The sequence below is a fragment of the Coturnix japonica genome, chromosome 26 (assembly GCF_054131305.1).
Source record: "Coturnix japonica strain WE chromosome 26, WE-NBRP24, whole genome shotgun sequence".
In the NCBI taxonomy this organism is placed as follows: Eukaryota; Metazoa; Chordata; class Aves; order Galliformes; family Phasianidae; genus Coturnix; species Coturnix japonica.
Window position 1 is genome coordinate 1,559,180 of NC_140688.1, and position 19,503 is coordinate 1,578,682.

General features: G+C 37.3%; 2 protein-coding genes and 1 long non-coding RNA gene across 4 annotated transcripts; all 3 read right to left on the reverse strand.

The window, feature by feature from the left end:
- Nucleotides 1–539: 539 nt before the first annotated feature.
- Nucleotides 540–3,957, reverse strand: LOC146756543 (kinesin-like protein KIF20B). 2 transcript variants are annotated; one of them, XM_085524275.1, is made up of 5 exons: nt 3,764–3,957; nt 3,250–3,330; nt 2,395–2,521; nt 1,712–1,854; nt 540–700 (listed from the first exon to the last, which is right to left on the reverse strand). In XM_085524275.1, the coding sequence occupies exons 1-5, from the start codon at nt 3,770–3,772 to the stop codon at nt 620–622; spliced, it is 441 nt and encodes a 146-aa protein (XP_085380401.1). In that variant the 5' UTR covers nt 3,773–3,957; the 3' UTR covers nt 540–619. The 2 variants fall into 2 exon arrangements, with proteins under 2 accessions (XP_085380401.1, XP_085380402.1); XM_085524276.1 differs by lacking the exon at nt 3,250–3,330.
- A 14-nt stretch (nt 3,958–3,971) lies between these two features.
- Nucleotides 3,972–13,259, reverse strand: LOC146756544 (kinesin-like protein KIF20B). The gene is made up of 8 exons (XM_085524277.1): nt 13,019–13,259; nt 9,377–10,580; nt 8,798–8,936; nt 7,946–8,068; nt 7,385–7,546; nt 6,249–6,434; nt 5,516–5,635; nt 3,972–4,006 (listed from the first exon to the last, which is right to left on the reverse strand). The coding sequence occupies exons 2-6, from the start codon at nt 10,522–10,524 to the stop codon at nt 6,264–6,266; spliced, it is 1,743 nt and encodes a 580-aa protein (XP_085380403.1). The 5' UTR covers nt 10,525–10,580; nt 13,019–13,259; the 3' UTR covers nt 3,972–4,006; nt 5,516–5,635; nt 6,249–6,263.
- Nucleotides 13,260–16,256: 2,997 nt separating this feature from the next.
- Nucleotides 16,257–19,110, reverse strand: LOC146756545 (uncharacterized). The gene is made up of 4 exons (XR_014937401.1): nt 18,910–19,110; nt 18,134–18,245; nt 17,631–17,702; nt 16,257–16,383 (listed from the first exon to the last, which is right to left on the reverse strand). It is a non-coding gene; the product is annotated as an uncharacterized LOC146756545 (long non-coding RNA).
- Nucleotides 19,111–19,503: the final 393 nt, after the last annotated feature.

Sequence of the window (19,503 nt, forward strand, 5' to 3'; positions counted from 1 at the left end):
CTCGCAGAGTGTCTATCCCAGCAGTACAAGGCTTCGTCCTCTGCGTGCCAACCTATGGGAGAATCGGGATGAGGCTGAGTTGGCAGCTCAGGCCCCCGAGTGATGGGGAACCGGCCTCTGTCAGCAGCCTCAGGCAGCCCCTTTCTCCCTGCTCACCTCACAAGTCGCACTGAGCTGGGCCTGAGCCCCGCAGCCTCAGCTCTGCTCTACACCCTGCAAGTCACAATGGCTGTTCTGTGCCACCCCCTGTGGAACCATCACACCTCACAGGGCTGAGGGCACCCAAGCAGGAGGGCAGTGGCTCTTGCAGCCATCCTGAACAAGTACAGTTATTACTGCACAATGGGTAAATAGCAATCAGTCCTAGAGATACTGTTCCTATACAGGGGAGGCAAGACAAAAATAAATAAACCCTTAACCACAATAAAATCCAAACACAGTTTAAGAAAGCTTGTGTTTATTTCAGCCTCAATGGAGCCAGTTTGAAACTGTCAGAGAGACACGGTACACCTACATACATATTTAAGAACACAACGGAGTAACTGTTACTGTTTATTAACAACCAGTTTTAATAATATGATAAAAGTATGTCCTGAGAAAGGGGAACAAACATGCTTCTTCAAGGTTTTTTAGCTGTTCTGGATCTCAGCCGTCGCTTGATGATCAGATGATCACTTTCCTTCTTTTGTTCCTCAGATTCCTGAAGAAAACATTTCAAAAGTTACTCATCTTTTCACACAAGACTGACAAGCTCTTCTTGACCCACGCAAACATATTTCTTCCGCTAAATGGATTTCAGAATGGAATTTGCTTATTATATTTTATTCAGAAAACTATGGGATACCGAGATCATTTTAATGCAGCTTAATCACAAGGAACAAATATGGAGAATGTACAAAATCCTGTTTATCTTAAAAAAGCACACACATCTGAGGAAAGCCTGAAGGCAGCTTTCATTTTGAAATACTTCTTTTCAAAAGAGTATTATAATACTTGTTTTGTGAAACATGAAGCGTTCAGAAAACATTTTTAGCCTCAATCCCTGTAGCTATGACTTGCCCAGAATTTCAGTTCTCGGTTCAGTTCCCTGTTCTCAGAACTACAGTGAGAGAAGAAATTATCTCATCTTCTTCATCCTCTAACAGAAAAAAAATAACATTTTGGTTTCTGCCCCTATCATTCGTCAAATCATCAAAAAATTCAGAGGGATATTACAGTATGGGCAAATGATCACTATGCTGAACAGAAAAAGGACTCTAATATAATTAAAAGATGCAGTTCCAACAGAGCAAGAATGTTCTTAGCACAATAGCTGCCGACAGAGTCATGAAACTGGCACATCAGATCCTTTGCAAGTTGGCTTAGACAGATCATAGTTTAAGCATACCTAAAAAGCTGTCTAAGTTGTGCTCTAGAAAAGCGTGTAGCAGAATAATCCCACTCCAACACACTGAAATTATCTATGATTCCAAATTAGAAGACATCTCCGTGATTGCTACATCACCTACTTAGTAAACTGTAAGCCAGCCAAACACAGAGATCTTTGAGGACAAACTAAAACAGAACAGCAGGAAGACCAACAAGAATGACTTGGTAGAATAAAGAAATACCTCAGTACTTTCAACCTCCTCCTGCAAATAGATGAAACCTCCAGTCTGTTTGGACTCCTTAGTAGTTTATTTTAAGCCAAGACTACAGTATAATCGCTTACCGAAGAAGCAGGTATATCTAGAGGGCCAGAAACGACAGTTGAATACAGCTTCCTTTTGGATCGTTTTGGCTTGGTCTCTCCTTCTTCGAGACTTTCAGGTTCGTTTGATTTAGGAGAACTTACTGCTGACATCAGCTTCTTGGCTAGAAGAAATTTGTTTTGATACATAAACCAATCAACTTACTGGTTTTGTGAGTCTTTAAATCACTGAATGCAAAAAAAGCTTCGTAACAAACTTGGTTTATAAATGACACGTAAAATTTAAGTGAAAATACTCAGAAATTGTATTTGTTCATCGAGGTTCTTTATTGCTTCTATAGCTGAAACAGTTTATAGCTTCAGGTATGGCAGCTTAAAGCACGCATTAAAATGGAGTATGAAAGACAATCATGGCTCAGAAGTTGCTGGAAGTCAGAAACTTCAGCAGGAGTTAAACAACAGGCCTAACTTTCGTGCTGACAGAAGCACAAGACAGAAGCAACTTTCTCTGTATACTTGTAGGTTTTCACAAATGTAATAATGAATCTCTGAAGAGACGAATAAATGCATTTACTTCATAAATCAAAGGACAACTTAACATGGCAGACAAGTTCTCTAAGAACACATACATTAATAGCCTACAGCAGAAACAAGCCATTCTACAATGTCTAGAAAACATGGAATAAAACTTATTCTACACCAACCTTTAGAGTGTATAATAGAAGGGGAGCTTTGAATAAAATCTCCAACTTTTTGCAGTGTTTCATCCTTCTTTTTAGTCAGTCTTGAAGCATGTACTCGTTTTCTCAGGAAGTAGTCTTTTCCAGATTTCTGTTAAACAGAGATGTGAACATGTGAAACAAGAGCATTGTTTAAACTTCATTTTAGTTCAACGTTATTTTAAGTTGACATTTTGAGCTTTACTACTGACACCTCTGTTCATTATGCTGATGATACCACAACGGCATGTAATGTAGACAATTTTATACCCTTTAGGGAGTTGTCAAAATCTCAGCTATTTCAAGGCATACGTTTCTTAAAGTTTCTTAATAAGGCAGTAGTTTCTTTAAAAGTAGCTCCCAAGCTGTGGAGTTGTTTCTTACATAAGCTGTTCTAATTACATAAAATAAACAAACATACAAAACAGAAGACAACAGATGGGAAAAATCTACTACTCATACTCTGACCATGCCAAGGATACTGCTATCACATGTGAACATCTGTTTTTAATAACTGCCATGCATATTAATGATATGAACCTTAGTTTAATACAAGGGCTTCACTTACAAAAGCACACGATAATACACTAAAGCTTCTCTTCCCAACCATTCAGTGTGCAATATCCTTCCCTCCAAATCATTACACAGTACAGCCATTACACGCTCTGGGGACAGACTGACTTGCCCTTTGGTTAGCTTATGGAATTTAATAGGAAGAGCTCATAAGCATGTAAGATTCCCATTCAGGTATACACATAAGGATAAGACACTGCTTCTTTCGTGTGACCACACAATTACAGGAAGTCCCAAGCTAGCTTCAAAACTAGGACAAAAACCAACCATTTTCTCGTCACTTGCAGAGGGTGAATTAAAAGCCATGACAGATTTTGTATTTTTCGTGTTCTCACTTTTCACAAAATCCTGGGAAAATAAGACAAGTTTCAGCCATGATTCTTTTGGAAAGAACAATTGATGTCACAAAAGTGAACACTTTAAACACTTTTGCTAATAGTAGGGAAGTATTTGCTAGTGGTAACTATTCCACTGTAAATAATAAATAAGCATTCAATTATAAAAACAGGACATTAAGATATCAGTATTAGACATCTCATGATGTCTAAAAAGCTGATTTATGTCTACAGGTTTCAAAGAAAATACACAATGGAGTTAAGAGAAATTCCCTTCTCTTAAACCATTATCACTGAGCTTGGCTATTAGTTTTGTTCATTAAAGCAGTTCATTGATTAAATTCTTCAACTACTTTACTGAGGTAGAAATAGCATTTTTTTAATGCTTAAATGAGAATGGTAAAAAGGCATCAGATATTTTGTTTTCTGTTGGGTCTAGGTCATACCTCATCCATGTCATCACTTCTTTTCTTTTTTTGCCTTAGGCATTTTCACTCCTAAAGGTATCATGCTGCCGTGCTGCTTTATCTCCATCTTATCAGGTTGCAAAGGTGTCAGTGGGATTTCCAGCTCCGGTTTTGGGAACCGACTAGTTTTGCCATTTTCTGTGGACACTCCAGAAGAGTCGAGGACAGTTTCCAAATGATCCAGAAGACTCCAGAAGAGTCGAGGACAGTTTCCAAATGATCCTGATAGCACAGAAGAATTTTAAGTGCAAGTGTTAAGGTAGCCATGAGATTAAAAAGCTATAAAGCATCTGGAAAAGGATATGTAAGCATTCAATTTTCCTGCTGTAAGAACACTTGTAACAGAAGGAGTCTATTTCAGTTACAGCAGAGTTTTACCCTTCTTTCCTAGAACTTGTTACATTTAAAATTATTTCCAATCTATGATCACAAAAAAATTTCTCCATGTTAAACTGAGCCTGATACTTTACAAGTCATTTTTTTCTCAAGGGCACAGACAACTACACTTTTTTTTAATAGAGAATGGTGGTAGAACTGACACGATTTTCCTCATCTCAACTCTGCTGTGTCAGAACTGGGCAGGAACAGGAGCATTTGATTCAAGTGTTTGATTAACTTCCAGCTTAATCTTAGGGAATTTGCCCTTCCTCTTCTACACTAGAGATGTTATTTACATAAGTAAGGTCCAGCTGGCAAGGTGCAAGCCCAGTACAAGTCATTAAAGAACTCCATTGCTATCTTTACCCTGGAGAGAATACAGACATTCAAGCAATGACACCGTACTTAAGCTGAAGGCTACCATGTACCTGCTCATGGTCAAATGGCAGCAAATGCACAGCTAAGTGACAGGGAAATGTCAGTATGCATTTCCCCAGCAGCACTTACTGTCCACAATCCACCCAATCCTGTTTTTCTCAACAGGAACAACAAAGTCAGAACTGAGATCATCTGGACTCCTCCTTCTCTATGGCAGGAATTCAGCTAGCATATCAAAAATGAGTTCAGATGCTGGTTGAACACATGGAAGACAGGCTGCTGGGGACATCAGAAAATGGTAGATGGCTGCTTCTACTGCTGCTAGTAACTAGCAAACTCCAGTGTCCCAAACACAGACTAGCAGCTTTTACTACTTACACTGTTCCGACCCCCTGAGGGGAGTCTTCTTCCTCTCAAAAAGTTACCAAAGATTGCAGAAAGACAAAAAGTAGTCAGAGCCACTTTATCAGGCTCTGCTAAGAATCTGAATGGAGTATCACCACCCACTGTATTTCCAAGAATTAAGTTGGTTAATAAACATTTTGTTTTTAAAATATATGTAACTGCTATTTTATGAAAGTCAGCAATTAAAAACTTATATAGGAATGATTAACATCATCTGCTAACAAAACAATATCCAGAAATCCTGCAGAGAAAGAAAATAAGTTCAATTTGCTGTGCCCGTTTCAGTGGCTCCATGAATTTTTTCCAAGTAACTTATCTAATCATGAGCCACTTCATAAGCATTAACATGAGGAGAGTTTTCAACAGCACCTGACAAAAATTCATCACACAATTGTTTCAACAGCTTTTATTCCTATCAAAGGCTATAAAAACAGGTGATCTGATCACCTTGAAAGGGATAAATAAATTAAAACTTGGGAATTGTTTAGAGAACATGAGATCTTTTCCTACTCATTCCTTATCAAAAGCAATACAATCACAACATTTTCAGATCTGAAGTTTCATACTAACCTCAGATTCATTTAATGAAGTGAGGCTCCTAGTACATCGACGTGACAAATAATTGTCTTCAGCTTTGCATCTTAATGGAATACTTTCTCCAGTTTTAGTTTTGCTTTGTTGTTTCCTAGGCTGTAAATATTTAAAAGGAGTAAAGATTAGGCTATGCATTAGACCTCCAAAATATCTCGAGTTTTCTAAAGTTACAGTGTAAAACCTCAAGCTCAGACGCCACATGAACACGTAAGCTGAAACACAGCACAAGTGTGGGAAGGTAGTAACATCTATTCATTGTGTGATCTTCAGATACACCCTACTGGGTCTCACTAACAGTCTCAGGCAGTATTCTGCCTCCAAAAGAGAGAAAGCGAGACATTATTTAGGGACAAAATCTGTAACGCTGGTCGTTTTGTCATCCATTCCCCCCATACTCTGCACGCTCACAGCTGCTATGTTAGAACACCAAAGGCTAAACCTCTGCCTAATCTTCAGCATCCACATACGAATACATGGAAAACTGCATGGAAAAGTTCCATAATGTACACAGAGAAATGGTGTTCTAGTAAATAAAATATTTTTGAGAAGATGAGAGCTCATGTTTGAGTGGAAGACAAAAAGAACCAACAAGTATTCATCACTGAATATGTAGTTCAAGGACAGTATGCTAAGAAAAATAATTCCAGCTCCAGTATCTCCTAGGAAAACAGAAGAACAAAAAGGGGTTAACAAGATGTTAAGTACTGACTTTCTATAAATATAATCATACATTTTCATTTCCAGAGTCATTCCTTCTACTTTGTCTTTCTTCAAGTAAAGGTATTTCTGGCAAACATTGAGGGCTACTGTGGTTAATGTGTTGTTTTAATTCCTTTATAAAGTCATCTTTGTCAGCCAGTTCTTTTCTTAACTCTTCTATCACAGTTGCATTATCCTAATAAACAGTAAAAACTGCTGAGTTGTGGGATTGGCAAAAGGAATTAACACACACAAGCAGTATTGCAATTACTTAGTAGCATCAGTTTTAGAATTGCAGGCTAGAACACTTAACTATTCAAGAACAGTAACATTTCACGGGTTTGTACGGTCACTGTTACAAGTGCAGTAGTCACAGAATTGCCTGGGAAGTTGTAATGCAATATATTTTGATTCTTCTATTTTACTTATGTGCTTCAGCCTTCATCTCTCTTAAGATATAATAACCCGAGCTTTTATTTGTTCCCAAATCCTCGGTACTGTGAGAAAGTCGGCAGTTGTAGGGGAAGTTTTGCTATGAGAACATCTTTCTTCTCAGAGAAAGTGAATCCAAACATTCTCAAAAGAGCACAACTCATTTAGTCATCTGTTTAGCTTCTGAAATTCTATGCTACGGCTTAGATTGGCTATCCTGATTAAAAGCTGGATGTTGAAATAAGAAACGCAACTTCCAGAGATCATCCCCCCTCTGCTTTTTGATGCTTCCCTTAATCTCTCTCCACGTCCCCTTCTGTCTTTTCATGCCATTGTAGATACTACCTCAGAGAAAGCAAAGAAAGTAAGAAACCTGAGACAGAACTACTGTCTGAGTATTGAGCCTAGCTTGGGATCCGGAAATGCTGTGAATTATCGGAAAAAGCTACAGATGTCCAGTATGATTGTAGGATCATAAGCATCAAACTGACATCTGTTTATTTGAACTACTGAAAAAATTGAAATTTTAGTAATTAACAGAAATTCTGTTTCTGAAGAACAAAAATAAAAGCTGGTGCTTTTTTTGGTTAGTTGCACATGATGTCAATACAACAGTGTTCAAGAACAGAACCACACCCAGAATACAAAGAGCAGGTACAGGAGTCTTACAGAATTTATGGGTAGCTAATCAGGTAGGAGGAAAGGAGAGCTGACCTTGCTTGAATCCTTTAAGGCAGATTGTCTCAGTTCTGCTATTTCTGTCTCTTTTTGTATGGCAATAGAAGCCAAAGTTTTGAGCTGTTCTTCCAAAGCTTCTACTAACTGATCTCTCTCCTCACGCCACTTTTGAATATTATGGTCCCTTTCCTCCAGCTCCTATATTTCATGTTGAAAGAAAAGCATACACAGTAGAAACAAGCAGAATCTTTAAGACAGCCTAGAATTAATAAGTTTTTCATATAGCATAAATAAGGACTCAAGCTGATAGAAAGAGTTTATGGTAAGACATTTCAATTAACATATCGTGATGTCACTCAACAAGATCAGGTAACATGCATGTATTACATATGTATTTACTATGCAGATTATTGTATTTAAAGCAATCTGCCAGTGCTCTGTAGTGACTAATTATTTGAATATCTTTCATGGTCTACCACTAATTTCAGTTGGCCACTTTCATTTTGCTCCAATTTTTATTTTTTTTTTTGACCTTTTTCCTGTTGCTTGGAAAACCTGCATCATTCATTTAATAAAAATTAAGAGCAAGAAAAATACCTGTTTAAGTTGTTGGATAGTATAGTCTTTATAATCCAGCTCATCCTTAAACTGGTTATCAATCCTTTCAAGTTCATCCATCTTGTTCCTGAGGGATTCCTCCACAGAACGCATCGTGGACACCTGTAATGTAAGCACAGCTCACGGTTCATTAAAAGACTTCTGTAATCCAACCTGGCCAAATACTTCTTTGTTAAATAAAGAGGAATTCACAAACAAGTGCTGAGTAGGAAAACGACAGCAAGTGCAAGGTTACCAAGGAAGACATGAATTCATTTTTAAGCTTCAATTTTCCACTCCAAGCACACCCAATAAACTTTCAGACTAAGTACCTGCAAAATGGGTTTTAAAATATCTACTTGTTTAATAATTAAATTTTAACTATTAACATCACTGAAGCTGAAATTGAAGAAAAAAAATATACATGCTTATATTAAAGAGCCTCTGGAAATCAGTCTATTTCTCTTCAAGTAAATAGCATTCTTCTTCCCAGTTATCAGCGTTTTTTCACAAGACTTAGGTTTTAGGCTTTGGAGTTACCACGGATACCAATGGCAAGTCACCAGTAACTTAGAGATAATAACAAGTCCCCTCCAGAGGCAGATTAGCTATTCTCTTCACAAACCTTATTCCAGACTACTAACCAACTTTACTTTCCTCTGTTCATTATCTATGTGAAACCATGTTTTAACTTCTGGTCCCCTCTAGAGCTTCAATGGCAACTTTACCTAAGATTTGCTGCTAGCCACACTAGTGTGAAATTTCCAGCTTCATAGTTAAAGTTTGAGAAGTTTTAACAGCAGAAAGCCAAGCATAATCTTACAGAAAAAAATATCTCAGTTGACTACAAACCTCGCTTTGTACTTGCTGAATTTGTTTCTCGGCATCAGAATGTTTGTCTTTTAGATCTGCATACTCTTCTTCTTTCCTCTGCAAATCTTTTTTCAAATTCAGTACAAGGGCAGAACTCTCAGAAAGAATAATTTCTAGCCTTATGTTAAAAATAAAGACACAAAGAACATTACTGTTATACATCTCATGGAAACAGCAATTACAGCTTAATCCATGCCCTGCCTGTTGGTTTCTATTTGTAAATAGACTCTTAAATCTATCTAGACCAGTGACAAGATTTAAACAATTACTTTTGAATTTCAGCTTGCTTCTCATAATCAGATGCTGAAGCAATAAATTATTCAGATGCTATTCTGAGGGATGGACAACAAAACCACCAGCAATCCCCATATTATTCTTTATTTCCTTGCACACTCCTGTTTTCCCTTGGAACTCAAGTAGCATACCAAAGCATCCTAAAGTAGTAGTTTGGCCATTGATAAGCATGCAGATGCATTAAGTCGAAGGGATGTTCCCATTAACTATTTTTAACTCTAGTTCATTCTCAAAGGGCTCTAAGTTAACTCAGTGGTTACTTACGATTCTATACGTTGCACTTTCTCCATTTCACTCTTTTCCTTTTCCCGAAGAGAATGTTTCATCTGCTCCAAGCTGTTTTTCAGCTGCATAACTTCTTGAATCAGATTTGCTTCTTTGCTACTTAACTCTTCAACCTTTTTGTCTGCATTTGCAGACTTCTCCTGCAGAGTTGCTGTAACTGTCTCCAGATTAACAATAATAGATTCTTTTTCTTTAGGTAATTCATTGAGTTTTGACACATTGTCTTCCATTGTCTTGGAAGCCTCCAGGCGATATTCAAGCTCTCTTATTTTTACCTCACAGTTGGCAACTTCCTCCTGAAATTGTGCAATCACTCTCTGATCTTCTGCAGTCTTTTCTTCAAAGTCCTGAGTTTTCTTTTCTATTTGCTCATGTAACTGATTCACAAGATCATCTTCCTGACTAGTGTGAGTTGTAATCTCACATAGCTTCATTACAAGTTGACGATTATGATTTTCAGCATTATTCAGTCCCGCCTTTAGGTTTTCATTGTCTTGAAGCAGTGCTTTGATGTGCTGACTTTTTTGTGAGGAAACATCAACAATACTTCTGCATACTTCCCAAATCCTTTCAAGACTATAGTTAAAGGAGAGGTCCTGCACAAGATCTGAGATGGAAGAAGTCTGTGACTGAATGCATGCAGAACTAATTTGAGATGTCCCTGGCTCATCTTTTTCAGAGTCTGAGGAATCCTTTACACTGACAAAGTCAGTACCGATGGCGTGAAACTCTAAGTGACATTTGTATAATTCATCTAATTTGGTCCGCATTTCTTTTACTTGTGACACTTTATCAATTATATATTCTTTGGCAACTTCTATGTTGTTAGTTAGTTGGGCATTTTTGTCTTCTAGTGTCATATTTATAGATTTCTGTTCATCCAGTTCAGAAGCAATTTCCCAATAGTCAGCTTGACCCTGCAGAATTTGTTCACGGAGGGCATCAGCTGTTTCTTCAGAAAAAGAAAGCTCAATACGCAGGCTTGTTACCTGCTTACTGAAATCTTCTTTTTTATTTTTTTCTCTTCTGCATTGTTCTTCAAGCACAGTTAAATGATGTTCCAAGATTTCAGTTCTTTCCCTCAGTGCTAGTACTTCCTTTCGGTACGTGGAGCACTTTTGTTTCATGTGTTCAATTTTCTTTTGCTCTACAGTGTTCTTTTTCCTTCTCTCATTTACAACTACTGTAAAACAAACAAACAAACAAACAAAAAAAAAAGGGAAAAGGAATGTAGCTCAGATTGATTAAAATCATTATTACATAGCAGTTCACAACACCAAGTAGCAACTTCTAAGTGAAAAACTGTCGTAATATGCAAGCCATGCCCTCACATCACATAGTATTTGATACTAGTGAAGGAATTAAAGTCCTCTGAACACGTAATCAGGTGCCTCAGATTTCTATACAGAATTAACAGCAAAAGGTTTTCAGTCTGGAAGAACACATTTACCATGGCACTACTCAAACCTTCCACTCCACACCAGTAGAAAATCTAATTAGATTTAAGAAACATGGGAACGAGATAGATAATTCACAGCTATATTCTTTCTATCTTCCGTGCTTCAGCAATCCCTATAAGGCAGATGGAATCACTCCATCTACATCTAAATGGTAGATAAACAGTTCTCTAAGAAATTTCATTCCAACTCACAGTCCTCTTACTTTCAAAAGAAAGATAAAACCCTGGACAAGTTGATCACTTAAGTGTTGATATCTGTCTCTCTTATTCAGTTGATCTCTAAACAAAATATGAGGATTCCTACTTCTGTCCACACTTACTCTTTTGCATTTAAGTTCACTCATAAAGTTGTACAAATTTGCAGATTCAAGTTTCCATAAATATTCCATTAGCTTGGGGCTGTTTTTTTCTTTAACTGGTGAGCAATTAGCTAAAATCACATGCATTTTCTTTCTATCAAAAGCGACTTCTGCTGTATTTCATCACTGCTTTAGAATCCAGTTACGTCCATTCCATAATATGCATACTTTAAGTATTAGAAAAATAAATATAAGTCAAGACTTACTAGGGATTGTGTCACCACAACAATATATTCCATGGTGATTCTTGTACAGTCCTTTTATTACTACAACTACAGAAATGCAGAATTTTATAGCGCCCACGTGCAGCCTGCATTACATACAGATTCACATGTACTGCATGGAAACAGCCTCTTAACTCATCTAAGGAGTTTTATATACAGCCCTCAACTGATTTAAAAGTCATACTGAAGAAACAGCAGTGGCATATTCCACCCCAAACCAGGTTTTGGATTTTGACTGCTGCTCCCAGCAACACTAGTGAGGGGAATATGATTTATAAGTAATCTAAACACTTTATGCTGAAAACAACAAGCAAGCACTAAAGCAAGATAAATAAGACTAGGGAGAAGATGTGTAATGTTCAGTCTAGAAGCTCCTTACACAGGAAGTAGGGAAAAAGCATTATTACAGAGCATAGGAAACAAGACCTAAAAGCTCAGAGAATGGTGTAAATACCCTGAACTTGAAGCTGAGATAACCTAGCATCTCCTAAAACACTTTTGCTCGTGCTACTTATATAACTAATTCTACAAAAGAACCAGCACAACATACCTGTGCTCATTGTTCTACTGTGTATATTTAACATAGCTAAAGAATATATATTAAGCGGTTTTTGAAATTGGACGCTATTAATACTCACAAATAGAAGAAAATTTTAACATGATTGAATACTCAGTACTTCTTAACAGAAAACTTCATGATGACATTGTGACTATCAGCTACCCATTTTAATTCCTATGTGGAGCATTGCTGTCATTAATTTTTAAATGAGAGCTTTGGTCATATGATTAGAACAAACCCACTACTATTTGGAGTATGGAGGAGGCCACATCCCTCCCTCAGTCTCTGGTAAGATGCTTATATGTGATGCCATTCAGTGGTCACATTAGGATTCAATATTTATGCCAAATAAAGGCAGCAGGGACAAATCATCCAAGAACAGCATCTCATCCAAAGAAGGCCTTGACTTTCTCCCTTGCACATATTTTGCAAGAGGAATACAAGAAAGGAAGGGACTACAGCTAAGTTTTAGATTTTCCCTTCTACATTGTATATGCCTTCCGTAATTCTAGGAACACTGATGCTCAGCTGTGCCCAGAAGTGAAGTTAAATGCATCAGAGCTTATCCAAACCATTTTGCTCAAATATTGCCCATGAGCGAGCAATTAGCAGGTCGTCAACAATTTTGATAGTTGCTTCAGGAAAAACAAAACAAACAAACAAAAAAAGGCACTTGAGCAGCCGATGCTACTCAGAAGATCAGCAACAGCAGTTGAAACAATCCTAAAGAAACTGCTTTAAAACTATTACCAAATCTGCAAGTGCATCAACAGATGAGGAAAAAGCAGAAAAAAGGAAAAAAATAGTGCAAAAAACTTTTAAGCATTCAAAAATGAACAGCATAGGACCTTCTGAAAAAGGGATATTTACATAACAGTTACTTCTATTTACAGTTTAACACAGTGGCTTTTCTCCTTATACCATAAGGTACGCGCTTCACAGCCTTTTGCTTCCTATCCGGAATAGGAAGCAATTTATTGTTTTGGAAGACACCCTGTTCAAGGATGGAAGAAACTGTACCTTTCTTTGGAGGTGGCTCTTCCACAGTAGGCTTATCTTCATCAGTACTGCGCTTTCTTCCCACTTCCAACTCAGTTTTCTCTTGTTTCAGTGCTTTAACTGAAAGCACTGAAAATTGGCTGCTTTCAGTTCCTTTATTAGTGTTCTCTTCTGCCGGTTCTGCTTTAATGGTAGTTAAATGGTAGGTAGTCTTTTCCTGTATTGATATAAGATCAGTTACATTGAAGCTTAACAAAAGGAGCACTTAAGTCTCAGTAATCTTCTGTAGGCAAATATTTACACAAAACCATACAGCTAAAATATTAACCCGGTGACTCTATAGACATCAGTTACAAATCTCAATAGCAGACAGAACAAGTCTTCAGATAATGACAAGTGCAATACTCGGTAGAGTATACAAGGGAAAGCAAGAGCCTAGCAGGTTACAAAGTAAAAGACTTGCACACAATCAAGAGTTTACCAGTTTATCAAAGAATTTCCTGTTTCCAAGAAGTCAACAAAATTACAAACATGGTCAAAGAGCAAACGGTCAGCTCTCATACAAGTTCATCACATCACACTTCTGCTAAGCTGCTAAAATCACTTTCATCGTGACAGATATAATCCAACCTTAAAGCTTAGTCAGCTCTGTCACGCATATTTTAGATTGTGTCCTTGACCACAAGTGAAGCTTCCTTACTTACAAGATGACGATTGTTAAGCCATGCTGGCACTGCCAAGGACTGATTATTCATCTTTAGTAGCTTATGAAAAGAAAAGCCTCAGAAGTGTTCAGGCCACACAATCTCACAGATAGAGTTGGAGCCTTGTTCTTGGAAGAAGTAATAGGTGAGGACATGACTACTCATCACAGTCAGCTTTAATACCATGGAAATACTAAGTTGCAGTGATGCAGACAGTCAAAGACTAAGAAGGGTCAAGTTGCTAAGCTTACAAGGTTAGAGATCTGAGTGACAGAATTAACTATAAATGTTTTCAGAGCTACTTCAGGCTACCAAACATCAAAAAATGAACAAAAACCATCAGAAGTGGTATGCACACATACTTAATCAAGCTAGTCTTCACATATTCAGTAGCTCGCAGTACATTAGTCAGGATAAAGTTTTATGGACTGCATAGAACTTGGAGATATCCTGATAATGAAGCCTACTGGAATAGCATTTTAAGCTACCACAAGTTGGTATTAAAACAATTTTACACAACATCTTCTTGATAAAGTTACCTCAGTTGCTTCTTTAAGTTGCTCATCAGACTCATCCAATTTAATCATCTGCATTTCAAAGTCTGTAACACACAGAAAAGGTTGTATTACATAAGTAGCCAATAGATAGTTTATTAAGTAATCAATTTTTCCAGATATTCTAACGTTTAGGTAGCTTTTGAACAGATTAATTAATTTGCATGTGGTCTTCACTTATTGGGAGTGATTCAAAAGTTTTCTATATTTCTTGGAACGAAAACATTGCATCAACAAGACATAAAGAAGAGTAGAGATTACAATATAAAAGTAAAAATCAAGATATAGACATTTAACCCCATACTTACGAAAGCGTAAAGCTGCTAGTTGCAGTTTAAAGGAGAGGGGGAAAAAAGAAAAGAAATAACCAAAAACCGTGGAATTGCTGAACCTGAATATACACAAGGAACAAACTATCACTTATCTACAGGCTATGGTTCCAAAGGTAGAACATCTCCTCTAATTCCTACTCAAACTGGTTATTTCTCTTTTAGATTAATGAACTATTTCTGTCTTCTACCTTTCACATCGCATAACTCACCTTTGTTCTTCTGCATCAGCTCTTCTTCAGTTTTAAGTAGTTTGGTGTTTTTCTCTGTTAGCTCTTCTTTGGTCTCCATCAGTTCAAAGTTAGTTTTCTCCAGCTGCTTTTCAAACCAGCCAGTATCTTCCTTCGGGTCCTCCAGGGATACAATGGAACTATGTGCTGCCTCAGCTTGCTCTTTAATATCCATGACATCATAATGCACAGAATCAAGAATGCCCTCAGGATCAACACAGGTGTCAGGCACTATGCTATGTTCTCCACCCTGAAACGTAATTTATAATCAGTTAAAACTGGTGAATAGCTGACTACATAATAGCTGTTATTTCTACACATAGTCTGGATAGCCACTATGAAGACAGCCATACAAGAAGTTTTTAATTTCAGCTTCAAAACCCACCTCACAAATTCACATACAACATGACAGTGATTCGTATGGGGGGAAGATAAGTGGCATTCTAGTAACAGTTAATATATTTTATAGTATTTGATGTTTGGTCACTACTTAAACCAGTTTTCTAGAAATTACAAAAGAGTTATTGCAGACTCCAATCCTGCTTTTAACCTCAAGAGTTTCACTAGGCAAACAATGTACAAGAACTGCCACTTCATGCAGCCATAGATTTCTGCTTTTTTTATGTTTTGAGTTTCCAGTTGCATTCAATGCAACTGATCATCATCTTTTCAGTTCTTTGTCTTGCAGCGCCACATCACCCTCATAGGCTGCTCCCTCTACTTTCACACTTAACCTCTTTCAGATAAGGCCACAATCCAAGGGCACACATCCATCAATAGTGCTTCAAACACAAACTCTCAGCACTTCAAAGTTTTCCATCAAGACTGTAGCACTGATCTGACAGCTTAACTTCTTCAGTGTTATATCATAGCACTCACTCCTACCCATTCCGCTTAACCCCCACTTTCCCACTGAAGCATCTGATGGCCATAACACAGCTTTTCAAACTCTTTACTGCTCCACTTCTTTTGTCAACACTTGAACTGGACAATATTCAAAATTACAACAGCAGCAACATATGGGGTAGCTGGATTTGCTTTCCTACATGGGATCATATTTTGAGAAGAGAGAAAAATTAAGTAAATAGCATAAAATCTCCTCCAGATGTAACAAGTTGCTTCTTGTTAGGTTGAATACTTTTTAGGAATGAGATTCTCAGAAGATGCTTCTGCCCTCACACCCCAAAGAAACACAAAGACCCCAGTAGAGATTTTTAGAAAACTCTGTAGGAAAATTAAGCTCAACTAAAACACTAAATTAAAAAACCTGACTGCTGCATGGAGACAAACACCCAGATTCACTACAGATACTACACAAATAGATTCATATTCTTAGAAGAACAGAATTTTTTCTTTAAATGCAAATCATAAGTACTGATCAACAAAACAGACTACAACATACTCACTTTTTGTGCAATAGCTGAGAATCTTAGCACATTGAGTGTTTCTTCATAGGTTGAAGCACACTGGCTGATGTTTGCTAACATGTGTATCTTCCCTTTTCCACTGAAGAATCCCTGAAGAAAGTGTGTTAACTTACTTTCACAAAACGGTATGTGCTGCTGCACCCTTTGAAGACAAAAACCACAACAAATCCCATTAGCAGAAGTTAACAGCTTCATTTCAATGTGAGAGCTATCCAAGTGGAAGACAACACATTAATAACTGCACTAGTCTTTAAATCATTTTGAGTTGTGGGTTGTTTTGAATTTAATCTTTCTTCTAGTTTGCAGACAGGTTGTATGATTGTTCCAGCTACTATGCAGCCATTATCTTCTTAGACAACCCACAAGAACATTTAAAACAAAAAGTACATTCAACATCCAGCCTAAGATAGGTCATACAGCCTCACGTTAGCTTAAATTCTCTCTCACCTTTCTCTTTCCCTTACCACATCTGGCAAACTGACCTATCTACTTCTAAGAAAACAGTACCCAACAAAATCAGAGATAACCACTCTCTCAGTATATTGTCTCTAGGAAAGGACAATAGTAAATACTTTGGAAATAAAGAAGCATATACTTATCACAACATCTCTGGTGTTTCCTAAACCAAGGTTAAGCCACTGAATCAAACAGCTGGTGATGTACAGAAAATTAGGAGAGAACTCCTAAAGCGTGACTAAACACACTGTTCTCTAGTGAGGTTACCTGCTGGACTCTTTACAGCTACTGAATTCTGCAAACAGAGCTAAAAGCTTCACATAGCTACGCTCCTGTCACAACACACGTGACCCATAAGTAGCTTTAGTGCAGGAGTGGTAAATGAGTTCTTATTTTAAAGAAAATTACTATCAAAGTCATCACTACATTTCCCCCATATTGTTAAAATTTCAAGTGATCAGGACCAACAAATAAAACAGTTCTGAATAAATCAAAGCACTTTAAGCAGCAGCTAATTTTAAGGAATCCTTCTTCCCTAGAAAGGACAGACAGATAAGAGACTAATCCAGTAGCAAGGCCTATTTTCATCTACTTTTAAGCATAACAGAATTTGAATAGGCTACCAGGCACAGTGTGGCATTTCATGAACACAGAGCTCACCTAATCTTTGGGACAGAAAGACACCTTCAAATGAGAATCAGCAGAGAATTCTGCAATTATATCCAGCTGTGACTGTAAATAAATACTACATTGTTTAAAATACAGAAAGCTCTGTCTGCACTCATTTAGAGCACAATCTCAGACAGAAGTAGCAAGCAGGCTTTCTTCTCTCTGAATTTGGTTAGCTAGATCAGCCTAATATCAATACATCAATACTGAAAGTAACTGACAATTTCATCCTAAAAGAAGAAGGGAACTCTGCTCTGAACTTACTCATTGACTCGTGTCACTCGTGGCATTTCAAGGTCTCCGATTCTTAGTACCTTAATTGTAAATATACTGTGGCTAAAAGGAGAAATGAAGCAAGGTCAATAGCCAGAAATACACACATTTTCTAAAATCTATAACATCTGTTCAAAACACTGCTGGATTTATTCCAGATTCAATTAACAATAATTCTACTAGATGCATTAAGCCTTTTAAAGACACATTCTTTCTTACTTTATTTTGCTTTTCTTCCCCCTCATGAACCACCATTACTTACATGGAAGAAGGCTTAGTTGTTTTGTTGAGAGTTTTTGATAAAACACTTAGCTTTTGTATGCGCTTATCTGCTTGAAGGACTAATCCTTCTAGTTTAAAGCACTAGAATCACATGGAACACTAGATATCAAGCCTTTTTAAAGCCTCTTCCCCAAAAAAAAGCCATAAACAATATTTTCATTCATCCCTCTTCCCCACACTATGTTACACCCAATGTTAGTGAAAGTTCCCACCTTCAGCTGGAGCAAGTATTTAGCTTTGTGCTTGCAAAACTCTGGTGTTTCTGTCCCAGTTTAAAAAGCCTGAAAGCTTCTTTAGAATCAGAAATCTGAACCCACTGCAAACCTTTCAAAAGAAGGAAAAGTGATTTTTGCAAGCTTCATTAGCAAAAGAGAAGGTGAACAAGAAATAAGGTATACAAACTAAGAACATTTAGTTAAGACAATAAAATACTTCATTAACTCTGCCTCAAACATACGACAAGCTGATGGCAGATAAGACTAAGATTCTTCCTCCCACAGAAAAGGGCAAGTTATAGTATAGCACAACAGTTTATCCTACCAGTATACTAAAGTATGCTCCATCCAAATTAAGCAAGCAGCCTTAGTACTGAAAGTACAAAAGCTAAGTTCTTAAACTACAGAAGCCCAGAGTTTGTATTCATTGGTGCAGAAGTCAATCTGAGAAGTTTTTTGTTTTAGCTTGTAGTTTTTATTGGGGATGGGTTATCTGGATTTTGTCTGCATTATAACGACTGTATGGCTCTCATTTTCAAGGATGATGAAGGCAGTGGAGTTCACACAGGCTTTATGGGCAAAGTACAGGAATAAGGAGAATACTGTTGAAGATGCAGATACATACATGTAGCTTGTTGCCTTCGCATTCAAGCAGACACTTCTAGAGCTACACTGAACACATTTAAGAGTTTTCTATCTCAGAAGAAACATGTTACACTATTCCATGATGCCAAACATGCCAAGCTTGGCAGTTTGCAAAGTATTCTAGTTACCTTTTACGTAAGAATATCCCTTGATGTCTTGAGCAAGGCAAAGTGTCCTTTTTTTTCTGTCATTTGATAAAGGAGCCAGTAAATCATAAAAACATTCATTGTAAATCTCAAAAAATGAAACCCAGAGAACTTCACAAAATCATCTATAGATAATCTGCTAAGTTGGTCTGATCCTTCTGAGAGATTTTCTGCACCTGCAAAGTAGAAAATATTACAAGTCAATGTAGAGACAGTAAAACTAGCTGCATTTAAAAATAAGTAATAGTTAAGCTTACAGCTTAAAACTTTTCCCAGAACATAAACACAGAGAATCCCCACCTCTCATACAAACACCAAGTATCTGGAAGTCAAGACGCTTGCCCTACACATTTGCAAAGACACGCCTGCTATAAAGCTTGCTTTTTCACTTCCAAAACCCAATCTAACATTTATAGTTAGGCTAGAAATATTCAGAACTCTTCAGTCTTTACAATATAGAGAACTGAACTAGTAAGGACACTTCGTTCTGACTTTTTAGGGAAAAAAAAGTATTTAGTGAGTTCTTAAGTGCCCTAAAGGCCTGTCGGAAAACCACTAGGGATCTTATCACAAATC

Coding starts and splice junctions, on each gene's coding strand:
- LOC146756543 (XM_085524275.1), bottom strand. Junction 1,855..2,394: donor TTCTATTATACACTCTAAAG/GTTGGTGTAGAA, acceptor AATTTCTTCTAG/CCAAGAAGCTGATGTCAGCA. Junction 701..1,711: donor TAGATATACCTGCTTCTTCG/GTAAGCGATTAT, acceptor TGTTTTCTTCAG/GAATCTGAGGAACAAAAGAA.
- LOC146756544 (XM_085524277.1), bottom strand. CDS start 10,524: ATGAAACAAAAGTGCTCCACGTACCGAAAGGAAGTACTAGCACTGAGG. Junction 8,937..9,376: donor AAAGTGCAACGTATAGAATC/GTAAGTAACCAC, acceptor TTTTAACATAAG/GCTAGAAATTATTCTTTCTG. Junction 8,069..8,797: donor TTCAGCAAGTACAAAGCGAG/GTTTGTAGTCAA, acceptor CTTACATTACAG/GTGTCCACGATGCGTTCTGT.